At 38.5% G+C, this 18,272-nt stretch overlaps 1 protein-coding gene across 1 annotated transcript; it reads left to right on the top strand.

The window, feature by feature from the left end:
* Positions 1-7,200: 7,200 nt before the first annotated feature.
* On the top strand, positions 7,201-17,269 carry RBX1 (ring-box 1). The gene is made up of 5 exons (XM_070946978.1): positions 7,201-7,592; positions 9,643-9,721; positions 14,117-14,187; positions 14,727-14,812; positions 17,120-17,269. The coding sequence occupies exons 1-5, from the start codon at positions 7,515-7,517 to the stop codon at positions 17,130-17,132; spliced, it is 327 nt and encodes a 108-aa protein (XP_070803079.1). The 5' UTR covers positions 7,201-7,514; the 3' UTR covers positions 17,133-17,269.
* The last annotated feature ends 1,003 nt before the right edge of the window (positions 17,270-18,272 follow it).

Here is an 18,272-nt window from a genome sequence, read left to right as displayed (position 1 = left end):
AATTATATTTGAAACTTGGCTTACAGAAACTACCCCCCCCCCTTGTCAGGTAACCTATTTTCTTCAATATCCTAAAATGAGAAGTTTCTAGCCTTTTATCAGTGATAGCCACTGAAGATATGAATCTGGTTTTAGCATATATTAAATAACCCATGACTTATTGGATCACTGTTTCAGAGATATTTTCTTATCTAAACAGAATAATAGAATGACGGCTGGTGGCCAAACAAGCAATGGGAGTAGAAGCAATTTCCAACTACCAGCTGGCTTTCCCGTTGACTTTCTTTGTAGGAAACTAACCGGGAGTGTCAGAAAGGATGATCATCTAACCACAACTGACTACAGTAACATACCAGCACAGCTGCACTGAAGCAGCCACAATACTAAAATTCAATCTCATAATTTGGCTCCCAGATTTTAGACACATTCTGAAAGTTAACCCATTTGATGTGCATTGATTCAAAAATTGTTGCCATATGATAGACCAGCAGCCCCCAATCTTTTAGAAATCAGGGACCAATTTCATGGAGAGTGGTTTTTCTGTAGACCAGGGGCAACATGGTTTTGTGTGCTGCCTGCATCCCGCACATGCATAGATGGGCCTTATCTTCCTTGCATGGACCAGTTCCTGGCAGGCCGTGGACCAGTGCTGGTCCATGCCTTGGGGGTTGGGACCCCTGTGATATACCATTTCACCAGTGGTGGGTTCCTCCCGGTTCCGCCGAGCCGGTAGCGGTGACAATATGAGATCTACCTCCCGCGTTATCCTTACCTTTTATTTGGCCCCACCCCCAATCTATTGCTGCCTCCTGAGTCCCAGCTGATGGCTAAAGGGAAAAAAACTGTTTAAACTCTTGCCGGGGCTTCAAAGGGCCGCCCTACAGCTGATCAGTGTTAAAAGAAAACAAATAAGTAGACCGGTGCCTGTAAAAATAAATGGGAAGACCAGTGCCTTCAAAAATACATGAGTAGATCAGTGCCTGCAAAAATAAATGGGTAGACCAGTGCCTGCAAAAATAAATGGGTAGATTGGTACAGCTCTGCAAGCAGTTAAAAGCCTGGTAGACCAGTACCTCTGCTAAAGCCTAAATAATTGTCACATGACCATCAAACCACGCCCACAAAAAAAGCCACGCCCACAGAACCTGTAGTAAAAAAATTTAGAACCCAACCCTGCATTTCACCCAATTGAAGGTTACAAACAGCCACAAGAGTTTTAGTAGTACAAATAGTCCTTGATTATGACTGTTTATAGATGGTTCAAAGTTATGATGACCTTGGAAAAAGTGACTTAAGACAGATAAGATAAACTTGTCATTTTTACTGTAAGCACACTGACCCACATTAAAAATGAAATTCTGTTGGCTGCTCTCAAAAGAAGGTATGTATCTACCCATACCCATACATGACACACATATACACAATGTATATATATACATACACACACACACACACACACACACACACACACACACACACACCTACATCCATCCATATATATATATATATATACATATAAATCACTGTCCATTTTGAATCCATAGCAGAAAGGAAACTTGAGAGTTCACAAGGTTGATGCTATATGGAACAAAACTCTTGACTGTATGTAGATGTTCTGCTTCGGATACCACGAAGCCTTCTCCCAGAAGATAACAAGGAAAAGAGGTCATCGACAGGATGTGTAGCATCCCAGGCAATACTGTGAACCCTGCTCAAGCATCGCTTATGTGCTATGTCGTGGATAGAAGAAAGTGAACTACCAATAATATTTTCTGCTGTCCTCATTACTCTCTGCACCGCCTTCCTGTCCGAAGCTGGAATGCTTCCAAACCAGACTATAATGCAGTATGACAGAATGCTCTTGATTGTCCTTCTATAGAAAGTGGTAAGGACAGGGGAAGGAAGATGTATTTTTCTCATGTGACATAGAAAATGCAGGCGTTGCTGTGCCCGCTTCACCAGTGTCTCACTGTTGAGCGAACAAGCAAGCTAGCTTACTCATTAGCTACACCACCACAAACTTGACCCATCCTCAATGTTAAGACTATTGCACTTCCCCTATGGTCACAATTGCAATTCAGATGATTTGACAACTGGCTTGCATTTACAACAGCTGCAACATCTTGTGGTCACGTGATTGCAATTTGCAACCTTCCCAGCCGGCTTCTAACAAGCAAAATCAATTGGGGAATCAGGATTTGCTAAGTGACCGCATGATTCACTTAACAGCCACATGAGTCACATAACTGCAGTGATGGGCTTGACAACCAAAGTAAAAATGATTGTAAAATCAACTTCAATCACATAACTCACTTTAACTACTGCATAGCTTAGGAACCAAAATTACAGTCCCAAGTGGAATCATAGGTCAAGAACCATCTATATATAGATAAAATATTGCATAGTTTTAAGAAAGCATGGGGAATTAAATTTAAGCATTCACCTTTTGAAAAAAGTTTGCTTTCATACCGGTAGGTAGAGGCAGTTCATGTTCTTTCTGCTATGAAACCTTGACACATGCAGATTTCCCTTCAATCCATTTTTAATGATTGTCAATGAATAGCAAGGGGAAAGGAGAATTGCATCTTTTTAATAACTAACCGGATTACGATAGTACCATATATAAGTAGTCATCAGATTATTTTTGTTGAATCCTTTTGGAAGAAGGTTAGTATTTTATCCCCATTATAGGGGTGTCAAACCAGGGGTGAAATGCTCCAGGTTCAGACCGGATTACTCCATCTGGTAGCAATGGCAGACCGGTAGCAAAAATCCCTGCGCCCCCCCTTCCCCATGCCCAGCTGAGCCGCGTGATCATCAGAGGCTTTTTTTTTTACTTTTAAAAGCATTTTTTCTACAACCTCTTCAGCCGAAAAAATGCTTTTAAAAGTAAAAAAAAAAAGCCTCTAATGATTGTGTTGCTCAGCTGGGATCATCAGAGGCTTTTAAAAGCATTTTTTTTTCCTGCAACCTCTTTGGCCAAAGAGGTTGTAGAAAAAAAATGCCTTTAAAAGCCTCTGGTGATCCCAGCTGAGTTGCCTGATCATCAGAGGCTTCTAAAAGCATTTTTTTCTGCAACCTCTTAAGGTTGTAGAAAAAATGCTTTTAAAAGTTTTTTAAAAAGTTGGCCACGCCCACCCACTCACATTACCCCCCCCACTAAGCCACGCCCACAGAACCGGTAGTAACAAATTTTAGATTTCACCCGTGTCAAACTCTATTTCATTGAAGGCCGTGTCAGGGTTGTTTGATCTCAGGGGGCCGGGTGGGCGTGGCCAGTTCAACATCACTTGTGTTGGCACCTGTGGTGGCCCAGACGGGGCTAGGGGATCCATTGTCTCCAGTGGAGGAAGGCGAGACCAGGGAGAGTGCCAAACTCTTGTCCTCCATAGGAGCCTTACCGTCTGCTGGTGACCAAGTGCTAAGGCAGGACTTCCTTCCTTCCTTCCTTCCTTCCTATCTTTTTCTTTGTCTTTCCTCTTCCTCTCTCTTTCTCCTTTCCTGTCCCTTCTTGGATGCTCAAGTGCAAAAGGGGAAACATTTCTCCTTTTGTTTTGTTTTGCTTGCCTGTGAAAACGGAGCCCAGGGAAGTTGCCCATGGGCCCTGTTTTCAGCCTGGACAGCCTCCTGCAGTCCTCTGCCAGCAAAAATGGAGCCCGGGGGTCCACACGCAGCCCCCCCCAGCTCCATTTTCAGGGGTAGAGGGCTGTAGGAGGCCATCCAGGCCGAAAACGGGCCTGGGAAGGTCGCACGTGGCCCTCTTGAGCTCCATTTTCACTGGCAGAGGCATTGTGTGCTGGTCCTTTGCTGTTTCCAGGGCGGCCCTGTGGGCCAGATCTAAGCACCCATGGGCTGAATCCGACCCGCGGGCCTTGAGTTTGACCCCCCTGCCATAGAACATTTGGGTTTTGAGAAAAAATATGGGGCTAATATAATGGAAACCCTTTATCCAAAAGCCAATCCAGTTGAGATATATGAAGATTTTACCCAGTTATAATAAAATAATTTCAAAGAGAAGGACTGGAAAACCTTTTCTTTCTTTAGCATCTTGCAAAAAAATTAATAAAGTTTCTGATATGCTGGAGAACCACATAATCTATGCTGCTGATAAAGCTAAACTATTTAATTTTATTGAACAGTTTGTATAAAGCTTTGATCAGAAGTTTAAGGATACTCTGTGTTGAAAAAAGCTTTTTCCAGGCAACAAAGAAAAGAGCCCAACAAACTTCTTTCAAGGAAGGAGCTTTGCCTTCTTTTTCATGGCATTCCCATTATTTTAAAAGCAGGAAAGAATGGAATGCTTAAGAGTACTTTTATTTTCTATTTAATACACATTTTCATGGATCTAAAATAATGTTACTTCAAGTATTATTTCTTGATACACCTTTAAAGTCTAAAAAAACCCTTGAGCTGTGAGCAACTAGGTTCTATAATTCTATAATAATGTGACACTTCTGAAATCTGAAGTGATTACTGTATGGCTATAGTCTTAAATTCGTTTCACACTTTATCAGGCATAAGTATTTTTTTTAAAAAAATTAGGGCCACAATAAGTAGTAGACAGCAGCAGAAGAAAAGAGGATAGAAACCCCCCTCTTTGACAGTTTTTATTTCTTTCTGATACTACTTGCTCATCCTCTGACATCTTTTTCTCTGTTCCAGCTTTTAAACTTTAGAGGAGAAACACTTTCATCATTGAGATCCAAATTAACCTTTTATAGAGGACTATTAAAATTAGGCCATGAGCCATATACAGCCTTAGAGCTGTAGGTTACTAATTTTTGTTCTATACTAATTGATGTGTTAGTATAGAACAGGCCAGGTAACATTTCTGTGCATGTTTACTTCAACGTTTAGTGATTATTCACAGTAAGGCTTATATAAAGGATTGCATGCCAATTTTGGGTAACTTTTTTTTTTTTTTGCTGGCTTCCACTCTCCCTCCTCAAACGTTTTAGCTAATTTAGCTGGGAAAGCTAAAATTGTGTGCGTATTTACTAATCTGGAATGGGAGTTTGGCTTGATTTAATCTACAATTTATAGGACATTTTTCAGATTAAGATCTCACAGGACAATTACCTTAGGCACTGAAAAATGTTGTGGATACTGCTGAAATATAGTCAAGAGTTACTACCAAAAGTATTGCACTCTAGGAGGTTTAATTTTACAGGAAAAGCTGCCTACCTACTTAATGCGTATCTATTTTATTTAGTAAATACATATTTAGTAAATACATATTTAGGTAAGGGTGTTATTCCAAGCCTAAAGTATGTAGATATTAAACCAAAGAAGCAGTTACTTAAGAGGAAAGAGTGAGTATATGAAAAACTAAGTTTTAAAAAAATACTTTTGCATAGGTTCAGGATAGGTGGCTTGGGACCTGGTTACTTACGGGACCGCCTACTACCATCAACAGCCTCCCACCGACCAGTACGCTCCCACAGAGAGGGGCTCCTCCAGGTGCCGTCGGCCAAACAATGTCGGCTGTCGGCCCCTAGGGGGAGAGCCTTCTCTGTGGGGGCACCGACGATCTGGAATGAGCTCCCCCGAGATACGGAGGATTCCGGATCTGCGCACCTTCCGCCGCGAGTTGAAGACGCTTTTATTTCATCAAGCTGGCCTCGCCTAAATCTTCTCCCTTTTAAGTGTAAATTCTAAATTTTTAATGGATTTTAAAATATGGGTATTTTAAATTATGGGTATTAATTCAGCCAAATTTATTTAATTCATTTTATTCGATTTTAAATTTTGTATATCTATGTGTTTTATTTCATGGCTGTGCACCGCCCTGAGTCCTTCGGGAGTAGGGCGGTATAGAAATTCAATAATAAATAAATAAATAAAAAATAAATAGGTGGGTATCAATGATTCAGGGTATGTGGAAGTTGGTAAAACGTAAAAACATTTTGAGTTTCCTCAGCTTACTCGTTTTTTAAAGGAAAAGGAAGTAAGTGTGAAGGAAAAGGCAAGATTTTTTTTTTAAATGCTGAAGTTTTTCTATATTATGTAAAAGCTACAATTCAGTCTTTTTGCATTTGAAACAGGCCCCTCTATACACCTTAACAATTTAGGAGACATTATCTTGGGCTTGGGATATAGCTGCATGAAGTCAGCCATGCAGGCTGTTGATAAGAGGGGGAAGCAACTGAGTATAGTATTCAAAGTGGCATTTTAATAATTTTAATAATGGGTATAGGATTTTAATATTTGGTTTATTAATGGCTGTGGTTATGAATTGAAGTCCCCTCTTTTTTTGGCTCCCTTGTTTTATTTCGTTTGCTTGGTAATCAGAATCAGCGACAACCTCAAACTGTTACATCAAAGTCAAAAACTGAGAGAACAGACAAGCTTTTATGGATATGCCAAGATGCCATCTCTACAGGGTCGGTATGACGCAGAGCACAAACACAGAGTTCAGCGAGACTTATTTGCGAGTTAACACGCTGAGAAAATGGACGGCTATATATTGATCGTTGTCCTAATATTTCGTTCGTTAAGAAGTACTGTTCAAATTAATGGGGCTTTTCGAGCAAGGCAACGTGATTCTGCTGGCTGGGGCTGCAAGTGCATTTTGCACGCGATCGATTGTAACCAGATCTGGCACACAACATCTGCAAAAATCTATTGCAGGACGAAACAAAGCGTCCGGGGAGACGGCGGCGAAGTGCCGCGTGCAATGTTTTCAAAACGAAAAAGAAAAATCGTTCTGCAAACCCTGGGTAAATCAAGAGTTGCTAATCGGGGCCAGAGCAGGCAGGATGCACGTGAAAGGTTCAGGCAGTAAGAAGAGGCTTCCGACGCGGGCTGGTCTTAGCCCAATACATGGGGGGGATTTTTGCAGGGATCAGATGAACTGCCAACGCTGCGACTCGCTCGAAATTTGTAGGGCCGACTCTTAGCAGTTGTTTCTGAAGCTGCGACTGGCGTGACTAAGATTTGGGCTACTGCACCTTCTATTTTACCAGCCCACCCACCCCCGCCTTTACCCCCCCCCCCCTTTAATTATTCCCATGTTGTGTTTATTTCGGGCCGCGCAAATCCAGACAACCACCAGTTGGCAACAAGGAAATAAAGAAAAGGTAGGGCCACCAGATTTGGTAACCCTGCCTTTTCTGCGGCTGATCAACTGACGTTGAGTAATTCGGGAGTATCTCTTTAAAGGAGCGTCTACGAGGCTCTACCCCTTTTCCTCCACCCTTCCTGCCAGGGTCGGGCAACTGGCGAGGAGCGGCAACGAAGACGACGCAAGGGCTGCGCGTAACGGGCCCCGCCTTGGCCAGCGCCTTTAAGAGAGAAGGGGCACGTGATCAGGTCCTCCCCCCCCCCGCTCGCTCCCCCTTTTCGTTCACACCTGCTTGTAGGAAGGGGAGGGCGTCAGCCACCGAACACAATATTAAGTGGGGGGGGGGGGGAGAGAAAGGGAGGGGAACCAAAAGGAAACTATCGCGTGGCTTTTATTTAGTCGCGCGCATGCGAATTGAAGGCAGACCGCTGCAGGGATTTCCTCATCCAAAATGGCTGCCGCGATGGATGTTGACACTCCGAGTGGCACCAACAGCGGTGCCGGTAAAAAGCGCTTTGAAGTAAAGAAGGTGAGAAAAGGGAAAGCGGTTTGACCCGTAATGGTAATGAAGCGGAACGGACTAGAGAGGGTGTCGATTCTTCTGGGGGGGCTTCTTTAGTATATGTGAACGGGCAGATGCTTAGTTTGGGCAGCATCCTTCTGGACCGAGTTTGAGAAGGGGCTGCGGGAGTGAGCCGCCAAGTGCTTGGGTGTTGCGCGGCTCCGTTCGAAAGGCGATGGGAAGAAGAGAGAGGCGAGAGGAAAGTGAGGGAGAACTTTACCGGTGGATTTAACTACTCCCTAGGCTTTTTAAAGACGGCATTTCGGTCACCAGCTCTCGGTAGTTCTTTGACTTGGGATGCTTGGGGGGATGGGGCGCGACGGGACAATAAGATCTCTGACCAAGAAAATATTGGCTAAATGATACCTCAGGAAATTGGCTCTTCTGGCTCCTGTTCTAACGTCATACCAATTGGTCTTCCTAATCTACATGTGACAGTGCTTGTAAATATGAACATACAGGTAGTCCTCGACTTACAACAGTTCGCTTAGTGACCGTTTGAAGTTACAACAGCACTGAAAAGAGAGTCTTACGGCCATTTTTCACACTTATGATCATCCTGAGGGTCACGTGATTTATATTTGGATGCTTGGCAACTGACTCACATTTATGACAGTTGGCGTGTCCTGGGATCATGTGATCCCCTTTTGTGACCTTCTGACAAGCAAAGTCAATGGGGAAGCCAGATTCATTTAACCGTGTGACTAATTTAACAACTGCAGTGATTCACATAACTGTCGTAAAATGGGACAAACCTCGCTTAACAAATTTCTCACTCAGCAACATAAATTTTGGGCTCAATTGTGGTCATAAGTTGAGGACTACCTGAATTAATTTTCAATCAGTATGTGTCCTTATGACATAGACCCGCAACTTAGTCCACTAGATAAGAAAGAGTTACATCTGTGAGACTGTACAGGTGATTTCTAAGGATACTTGTAGCTGTCACTGTGGTTGGCTAATTGGAGTGAAAGCTAAGAAAGACAAAAGTGCATGTAGGACCATCTCCATGGAACAATAATTTTTCTGACTTCATAATAAAAGAAAATGAAATGCTTAAAAATAAATCATAGCTAACAGAGACTGAAAGCAACTTCAGCAACATTTAGTTATATTTACTTGAAATAACAGAATTTTTCTGAATTAGTACATACTTTTGAGTTACAAAACAATCTATTTTCTAATTGGACGGCTCATTGAAGGAAAAAAATCAAATTTAATTGCTATTAAAATAATGGATGTAACTGCATTAAATTATTAAATTAAATATTACTGGTTGTAGTAATTTTAATATATGTATTGAGTGAGGTTGAGAAAAAGGTATCGGCTCAGCATTAATGATTCACTGATTATTGAGAATGGTTTTTTGTTTTTCTTATATTTCTTATATGGGTTCAAATACCCACATCTTATTTGATTTGGATTAACACTTTGTATGTATTAATATGGTAATTTGGAAACAATAGTTTGAAATTTTTGCATGTAATCCACAGTTAAATCATACGGCTTAATAGCAATAGCATTTAGACTTATATACCGCTTTACAGTGCTTTACAGCCTTCTCTAAGCGGTTTACAGACTCAGCATATTGCCCCCAACAATTTGGATCCTCATTTTACCCACCTTGGAAGGATGGAAGGTTAAATCAACCTTGAGCCTGGTGAGATTTGAACTGCCAAATTACAGGCAGCCGACAGGCAGCAGAAGTAGCCTGCAGTACTGCACTCTAACCACTGCGCCACTGTGGCTAATATGAAATGAAAAGGCTTTTGATTTATTTTTGTTAATTAGAACAATAAAATATATCTATAATAACACTAGTGGTTGGGGAAAATCATTGGGACTGAATGAAAAGTGTTTATAACTAGATATGATTGGGTCTGTGATTTATATTGCTGTTCAGTAAACCATATTCAATAAAAAAGCTGAATTGGGTCAAGGATGACTAGGAGGAAATGGGCAAAATTGAGTTTTTTGTAGATAATTGTATGCACTTAAATGTGTCTTCTTTTTGTAGTGGAATGCAGTTGCCCTTTGGGCTTGGGACATCGTTGTTGACAACTGTGCAATATGCAGAAATCATATTATGGATCTCTGTGAGTACTTGAAGAGAGAATATATGTGTTTGTGTATTGCAAGTCCTATAATTACAGATGTGCAAAGACTAATAGAAAAGTCCAGTGACACGATGAAAAAACAACTTCAAATGGAAAGTAGGGCAATAATTGCTTGCCACCATTTGTGTTAGATTCCCCATCCTACTCCCACCTGGAGTTGTATTCATAGTTCTGGGTCTGGGTTACCAACTTTCAAATTTTCACTGAATTGCAGTTTCTTTGTAGGCTGGAGATTATGAATGTCATGACTATAAACTGGTTTTTGGCTTTTAAAGAGAAAACCTTTGAGACAAACTAGAATTTAGGCCTTTGAAGTTTGCTCTCATTATGGAATGGTGAGGCAAATTAAGCCATTGTCATAATTGCTTCTGAATCTGTTTTCTGACACTAAAAACATTTGTGTAGTTTATGCTTCTCTCCCAGGAGTGAAACAAGGGTTAATAACAGCTGGAGTGTATCTGTTGTGGGCCTTGTTATGAGGATAATCAGCCATATGCTAGAGCATGGGTGTCAAATTTGCAGCATCATGTGATGTATCACGATGTTTTTCCCCTTCATGGAGCTGGGGTGGGCATGGCCTATGTGTGCCCCCAATTTTACACGTGCATACTGGAGTATTCAGTCAGGGGAAACAGCAAAGAAAATCACTTTGTTGAATCTGTTGCATTAGGTAACTATTTAGAAGAGCTTTGTGGAGTGACATAAAGCCTTCTCTTAATTTACTGAAAATACTGCTATAATGAATTTCCTAAATTCTGTCAAGATAGCAATTTCCACCTGCTCGTCTTTCTAAAATGTACTCAAATCTCTCACCAAACTGTTGGAAGTGTGGGGAGATTGGCACCTATTTCCACATGTGGTGGACCTGCTCCAGGACGACTGAATTCTGGAAAATTATACAGGCATGGATCATGGAAATCACAGGTTATAACCTAATTCTGAAACCAGAGTACTATCTACTGAACATCAGGCCAGACACCATAGGCACAAATATATGGTGTCTGTGTGTATTTATCACTACGTCAGCAAGAATATGTTTCGCCCAACATTGGAAGGGGAAAGATCTGCCGGCTGAAGATTTGATTTTGGAGAAAATTTTGGATTATGCGGAAGCCGACAGACTGACTAAAGCATTGAGAGATCAAAAGGACTCCGCATATTTCCAATGTTGGGACAAATGGTACGTTTGGTTGAACAACAGACGCCCAAAGAGTCAAGTATAACCAGGATTATGTTTAATATATGTTAAATCTGACTGAAACCTACATACCGTAGAAAGTGTAAATATCATGTAAAGTTCCTGTCGCGATCATTTGTTTGACTATTTCTTTTTTTTGATGTATTGTTTTAAATAAATAAATAAATAAATAAAAGATAGCAATTTAATGCAGATTCTATTCAAGCATGTCTTGCTGTATGTTTTCCATCTCTGTGTGATCAATGTTTCCTTCCCTGCTTCAGAATATTGACAAGATTCTTGAAAAAATATACCCAAATACCTATGTTTTCAATTGTTGCAGGTAATATGACATGAAAAAGCTAGCTGAAAGAATGGCTGGATGCATTGAGGATTTGTTATTGTATCATCAGTCCAGACATTTATCTATTTTAAATGGTCATATATTGTATTTTCACTGCAGGAATACATACCTTATCTGGCAATGCTTGTAGATTTACTGAAGGAGCATATCTTGGGGTCCAACACCATTCTTTGGGCTGATACATCATCTGCGTTTTCCTTAGGGACAGCCCTGGTACACTCGTGCTAATCTCAGATTTGTAATACTGCTATATATTCTGTACATCTTCCTTAAAGAGTAATCCAGAGGTGAAAGTTAGTGCAAGATACCACAAATATATTACAACTAAGCTAAATGCATTATACTGTCTGCCATTTGGCTGCTGCGCCATTTTTAAAATAGTGATGTTAAATGTTAATGCAAAACTCTCTATATCCATAGAGCCATCATTTTTACACTTAGGAAGAGATATCCAGTTTACCAGGGTTGCAGATCAGAACTCACCAGTGATGCATATAAAGATGTGAATGTTCCAGAATTTTGAAATAAGAATAGAAAACAAGCTGTTTTTCTAGGTGAAAGACAGAAATTTAGGAGAAAATGGAAGGCTAGATAATTTTTAAGGGTTTGACAGATTATATCAATTTGGTTTGCTTATGAAACTATGAACAGAAAAATGAAAAAGTTTATTCAGTCAGTAATTATAAATATATTGATGTTTACTTAAAACGCTTAATTTCTGTCAAACCAAAGAATAAGCTTCTAAAATCTAACAAATGTAGCATCTCTTCATTTTCACTTTTGACTATAGCTGCTTCTAATGTTGAAAACAGAAGAAACCATCTGCAGTACAGTATATTGTTGTGAACCGCCCTGAGTTTATGGAGATAGGGCGGCATACAAATCAAAATAAATAAATAAATAAATAAATAAATAAATAAATAAATAAATAAATAAATAAATAAATAAATAGTAAAATAAAATTTAAAATTGACACAGAAAACAGAAAAAATGAGAAAGAGGAAAAACATGATCCTGAATATACATATTGCCACATGAAGCAGTATTGTGAGGATATTTTTGTGCGTCTAACCGTATTGATATAGATATACAGTGAAAACTATAGCTGTGTATGTTTGTTTCAAATCTATCCTTTGGTGTTAAAATGACCATCCATCCATATATTAAGTATATTCAATCAAATAACAAATGAAATTAAACCATTCTGCAACCGTATTGCAAATGTACATTTGTATATATTCATTGTAGAAAGAAAGAGGGACACATGATAAATCCTACCTTTGCTGGTATGACCCTGATCACTTCCTTTGAGAAAGGATAGATTAAAAAGGTTCTTCATTTTAGGTTAGAAAAATCCTGGTGCATTATATTTAGGTATCTAAAATTTGATTTTATAGTTTTTAGGAAATAGCTAGTTGAAAGTTATACATATACTCATACATACATGAAGCCCCGGGTATGGCACATTACAGCCATCTTAACTTTTTGATATAATCTACTGTGTCATTGTTCTGAAACACCTACATACAACTGGGTAGTGGAAATGGTATGAATAACATGGTTTATTATACTGTATAACTGGACTCTAGAATTTGGTTGCAAAATTTTCATCTCCCTAAAATATTGCTACAAGATGCTATAAGTTTCTATTGCTTTAAAATTTACAATAATTGCTGAGAAAAATCATATAGTAATTTGGAATTAAATTGCTTCTAATGAAATCTAGCTCTCTTCCTCTTTTTCAGCTTAACTAGTTCCCTAAATTGATGGTTGCTTGATAAAGGCTAGGAAATTGAAGCTACGTGTGTAAAATAAAATTCACATTCAATGCAGCTATTGTATTATAAATATTGTAGCCTGTTTTTAATAGCATTTGATTGTCCATCAGAATCATGGATTCAGAATGTAGTTAAATTGAACTCTGCTTCTGAAAACCCATATGCAATCCTTAATTTTCTGCCAAAAGCAGTTCATATACTTCCTATGGACTATTTTGGTGAACAGAATTTGCCAAAAATAAACTGATAATCCCAATTTGCCTTGAGCACCATTTCTTAATTTTGAGATTTGGAATAAATAGCCATTCAAAATTCAAATGAATAATAAATTTCCTTTGCCATTTGAAAGAAAAAAATCCCATGGAGTCTGAACTATTGTTGTTATTCCTCTTGATTTGTTTTCTTTTCACTTGTTATTTTAGCTGTTTTTAATGTCTTGATGTGAAATTTATTGTAAACTCTTCAAAGAGATTTCAGTAGCAAGTATACCTCATTAAATAAATAAATTGAATTCATTTAAGTTACTTTAGCTAAATGTAGATTGAGACATAATGATGCCAGTATTTTTACTAATTTTCCTTTTCTGTTACATTGCAAATTATTATTTGAATACAGTGTTTGAAGGCTTTTAGGGCTGCACTCAGGTTTTGGAGAGCTATCAGTTACACATCCATGAAGTATATTCTAGTAGAAGGCATATTTTTATGCCCAACCCCTCTTTTTTTTTTCTTTTCTCTTTTTTTATTTGGCTTTAAGACTCATTCCAGTCATGGATGAACAAATTTGTCCATGTCAGTATGATTATGAGAATTGGTGTTGCTTGCTATGCTTGGTCTGTTGGCTTCTATAGCTTCTTATGATGTAATGAAAATAAAAAATGGAGAAATAGTTTATTATGTCATATTGAGCCTTCTTCGTTATTCATACAATATAGGTGTCTCGTTTCTCCAGTCCCACTTTTAGCAGAGAACATACTTGTCATCACAGGTTCTTGTTTTATCTACTCAAATAAGTAGTTATGAATCATAACATTAATGTTGTTCTTGTTCTTGCAGGTATAGAATGCCAAGCTAACCAAGCATCAGCTACCTCGGAAGAATGCACTGTTGCATGGGGTGTTTGTAATGTAAGGAATCTACTTTTATGCCGTTTAAATATATTTTTTATTCCAATAGCAATAAGAATTACTAATAATTTCCAGTAATAAATAAGCTAGAAGTCTTAAGAAGCAAAATATTTAGAACCTGCTTCCAAATTTGGGGGAATGCAGTGAACCTAATAGCATTCTCATTTCTAAAACTGAAATTTGTTCATGCTATTGTATTTGGTTGAAACTGTTTTATTTATTAATTTTTTTTTATGCTGCCCATCTCACTGATACAGCAACTCTGGGCAACTTACAATATAATAAAAAGATAAAAAAGATAATATAAAGCAATTAAAATTAAAAGGCATAAATAGAAAGCTAAAAACTGAAAGGATGGGTAACATAGAGAGTGGAGACCTTCTCTATACATCAGGCTTTGCCTTGCAATTCCTGGTGATAATTTTTACCCAGAATATGCTGCTGATCTCATCATCCTCTGAAGTAATTCTACAAAGTAAAAATAGAAATAAAACAGTTTACAACATGCTGTTTTCATAACTTTCCCTTTTTTTTTTTAGCACGCTTTCCATTTTCATTGCATTTCCCGCTGGCTTAAGACTCGGCAGGTATGCCCATTAGATAATCGAGAATGGGAGTTTCAGAAGTAAGTATCATATACTTGCCTAAATAAGGGAAATTCAGTTAACCATAGCATATGCATAATTTCACCTAGGTGTTTTGATTATAGGTAGAGTTTACATTAAGAATGTTTTGGCAAGCTGAAATTGGCACTTCCATCTGCTTTAAAGGGATGTAGATGAAGTACAACATTACTACATCTGCTTAAAGGAAAGTACCTGAGCATGTATGAATTAACCCTTTAGGCAGCAGAGAAAAGTGTCATTGATAAAAGTATAGCATATACTTGTATACAGTATGCAGACTTATATTCAAGATTGCACATATATTTCATTATATAAGTAGAATGATTGTGTACAAGTCCCCAGGGCATTAAGAATCCCCTGATTTAAGAATAATCCACAGTTATGAACGGAGCCTATTGCAGCAAAATTTGAGTTAAATATACATTGATTCAAGTTAAATACATAATGGTTCAAGTTCATTATTCAATATTACTTGTACAATTATATTGTTCCAGCTTACATAAAAATTTGACTTAAAGGTAGACCTTGGGAAGAGTAGACCTTAAAATGGGGACTGTGTACTCGGGACTAAATGTCTTTGGAAATAAAGGTAGTTAATCTGATATCTGTTAAAATACCAATAACAGTATAAAATATATTTGTAAACTTGATTTGATAGATACAGATTTGCAACCGAAGAATGGAGCAGATTTGCAATTACATTAATAATAGTTTATGGCCAAATAACTGTTAAATCTAATAATTTATCAGTGTTTTTTTATTATAATAAGCAGCAATAAAATCTCTATATCATGGAGAGATTTCTGTTGACCTTAATATATAAGAATCAATAAGATTGCAGCATCATAAACAAAAGCCTCAATAATAGAATTTCAGAGCAAAGAAATAATATTGCTTAAGATTCACAGAGATTTTCAACGTTCTATGTCATGTAATGTAAAGTGTGCAACACATTTCAGATCAAGTGTGCCCAACAGTTACATATGGTATAAGCATGATGTAATGTTTCATTCATTTTTAAATGGCAGAATTGCCAGCTTGTGCAAACCAGCAGTTAACAAGCAGTGCACTGATATAGGAGTTATTTAGTTGATTTCCTAATTTGCGGGTGCTATCCCTTAAATCAGGAAAATGCAACCTAGTTTGCTCTAGATCAGCGATGGTGAACCTTTTTTTCCTCAGGTACCGAAAGTGCGTATGCGTCCCGACACCCATAATGCAATGCCCCCCGCAGACCCTGCCCCCATGCATGCACGCGCTCCCCCGCCCCCCCCTCACACATGTGTACACAGCCCCTGTTTTGGTGCTAGCAGGCCTCCATGAAGCCCCCTGGAACTAAAAACGGGAGCCCCCCTCCCCCATTTTGGTGCTAGCAGGCCGCCCTGAAGCGTCCTGGAACCAAAAATGGGGTGCGGGGGGGAACATCTCACCCACCCCCACACATGCACAAATCTCCCAGCAGAGGCCTGAAAATCAGCTGGCTGACAGGAGGTGCGCGGGCATGCACCGTGGAGCTGACCTGGGCAGCGGCTCGCATGCTCACAGAGATGGCTCCGTATGCCACCTGTGGCACACATGCCATTGGTTTGCCATCACAGCTCTAGATATTTTCAACCCCCTCATATCTGTCTCTTTAAACATGACCAAGAACAAACTTTTGTGATTTTGGCATTCAAAACTTCTGTAGGATACCAGATTTTCTGCAAGTCAGGACTCTTTCAAATTAAGATCAGCTTCTGGTGATTTCATGGAAATATTTATGTAGTTTTTTTACCAAACAGAAGTGATTTACTAACACTTTCTTCCAGTATGTTTTTTAAAACCAATTTAGCTAACCTTCCTGTATTTCCTATTAGTCTCCCATCCAAGTACTAATCATGTATATAGCACAGGCCAAGTTATTTGCAGGACGTCTCTCCCTGAGAATATATATCTGCTCATCCCACTTTGTTAGAGTGGGTGCACTCCAGGTTCTCTTCCCTTAAATGTTGTCATCTGATGGGACTTCAGAAGCATGATTTTTTCTCTTCCCTTAAATGTTGTCATCTGATGGGACTTCAGAAGCATGATTTTTTCATAGCTGCCCCAGCCCTTTAGAATAGTCTCCCACCTGAGATCTGAGGGATCCTTATCCTTTTAACCTTCTGGTAGTCCATGAGGTTTTCCCTCACGCTAGGATGGGAGTTTTGTTGGGAAGCTGTTTAGCCTGGTGCCAGAGAGAAGGGTATTTTGTAGATTAGAAAAATGATTGTATTCTGACATAATTGCTACTTTGTCCTAAAAGGAAAATCCTTTTTATTTTCTAGGTATGGACATTAGCAGGAGAGCCAAGATCCCCAAGTTTATTCTGTCTTAACTTAAGCCTTCCACAGTGCAAGTGGGCTGACTCTGTTATACCATTTTTGTTTTTTCTTAATGCAGTCATTGTGAGTAATAAACCTTTTTGGTCTCCTGTTTGAGTTGCTTCTTGAATTCTCATAACTTTAATTATTTTAAAGTAGACCTGAATTCCTTGCAATTACATATTCTGAATAATTATTTACACATAATCCATAATTGTGCATACAATTGACTAATGCAACCTATAAAAAGCATATGGTCAGAAATGTCCCTTGAGTAAACAAATGCAGCTGTCATCAAATCATAACATTTAAAACTTTTAGAGATCAGCAATAAGAAGACATTTCTTCTCAATTTCTCACAAAAGGTAAGAATGTTAGTCTACAGCAGCAAAATCTATGCTAAATTATGTACATCATTCCTATGTGGAATTAGAGAAGTCCAGTAATGTTTCTAAGTCATGATAAAGTGCTTGTGTAAGAAGCAAAGAAAACCTGGTAATTTCAATAAGCCATGAGCAATTCATCTTGAATCTGATTGTGTGTTTTTCTGATTTCAGAAATAAATCCAGATTTATAACAGTAATATTCATACTACCAAAAGGATATTAAACTGATTAGAAGTTCATATTTTTCACAAATTCTTAATACCTGTACAAATGCATATATTTCAACTATAGCCTGACTATAGGAATTTCTAAATTGGCTGAATAAGCAAGTAGTATAGTGACATCTCACAGAATGGTGAATATAAAATATTTTAATTATTCTGATCCATAGGATTATCCAGATTGTGGTGCAGAGCAAAATGTTTGCAGGGCAGAAATTTTAGTAACATTATTTCCACTTATCTCATATAGATAGTCCTCATCTTATGACCACAATTGAGCCCAAAATTTCTGTTGTTAAATGAAATATTTGTTAAGTGAGTTTTACCACATTTTGAGACCTTTCTTGCCACGATTGTTAAATGAATGACTGCAGTTGATGAGTTAGTAACCCGGTTGTTAAGTGAATCTGGCTTCCCTACTGACTTTGCTTGTGAGAAAGTCACATGATCATGGCACACAGCAAACCATCATAAATATAAACCAGTTGCCAAGCATCTGAATTTTGATTA

Source organism: Pituophis catenifer, unplaced genomic scaffold, assembly GCF_029215685.1.
Source record: "Pituophis catenifer annectens isolate HBS135680 unplaced genomic scaffold, rPitCat1.0.hap2 SCAF_7, whole genome shotgun sequence".
Taxonomy (NCBI): Eukaryota; Metazoa; Chordata; class Lepidosauria; order Squamata; family Colubridae; genus Pituophis; species Pituophis catenifer.
This window is presented reverse-complemented; position numbering and strand designations above follow the sequence as displayed.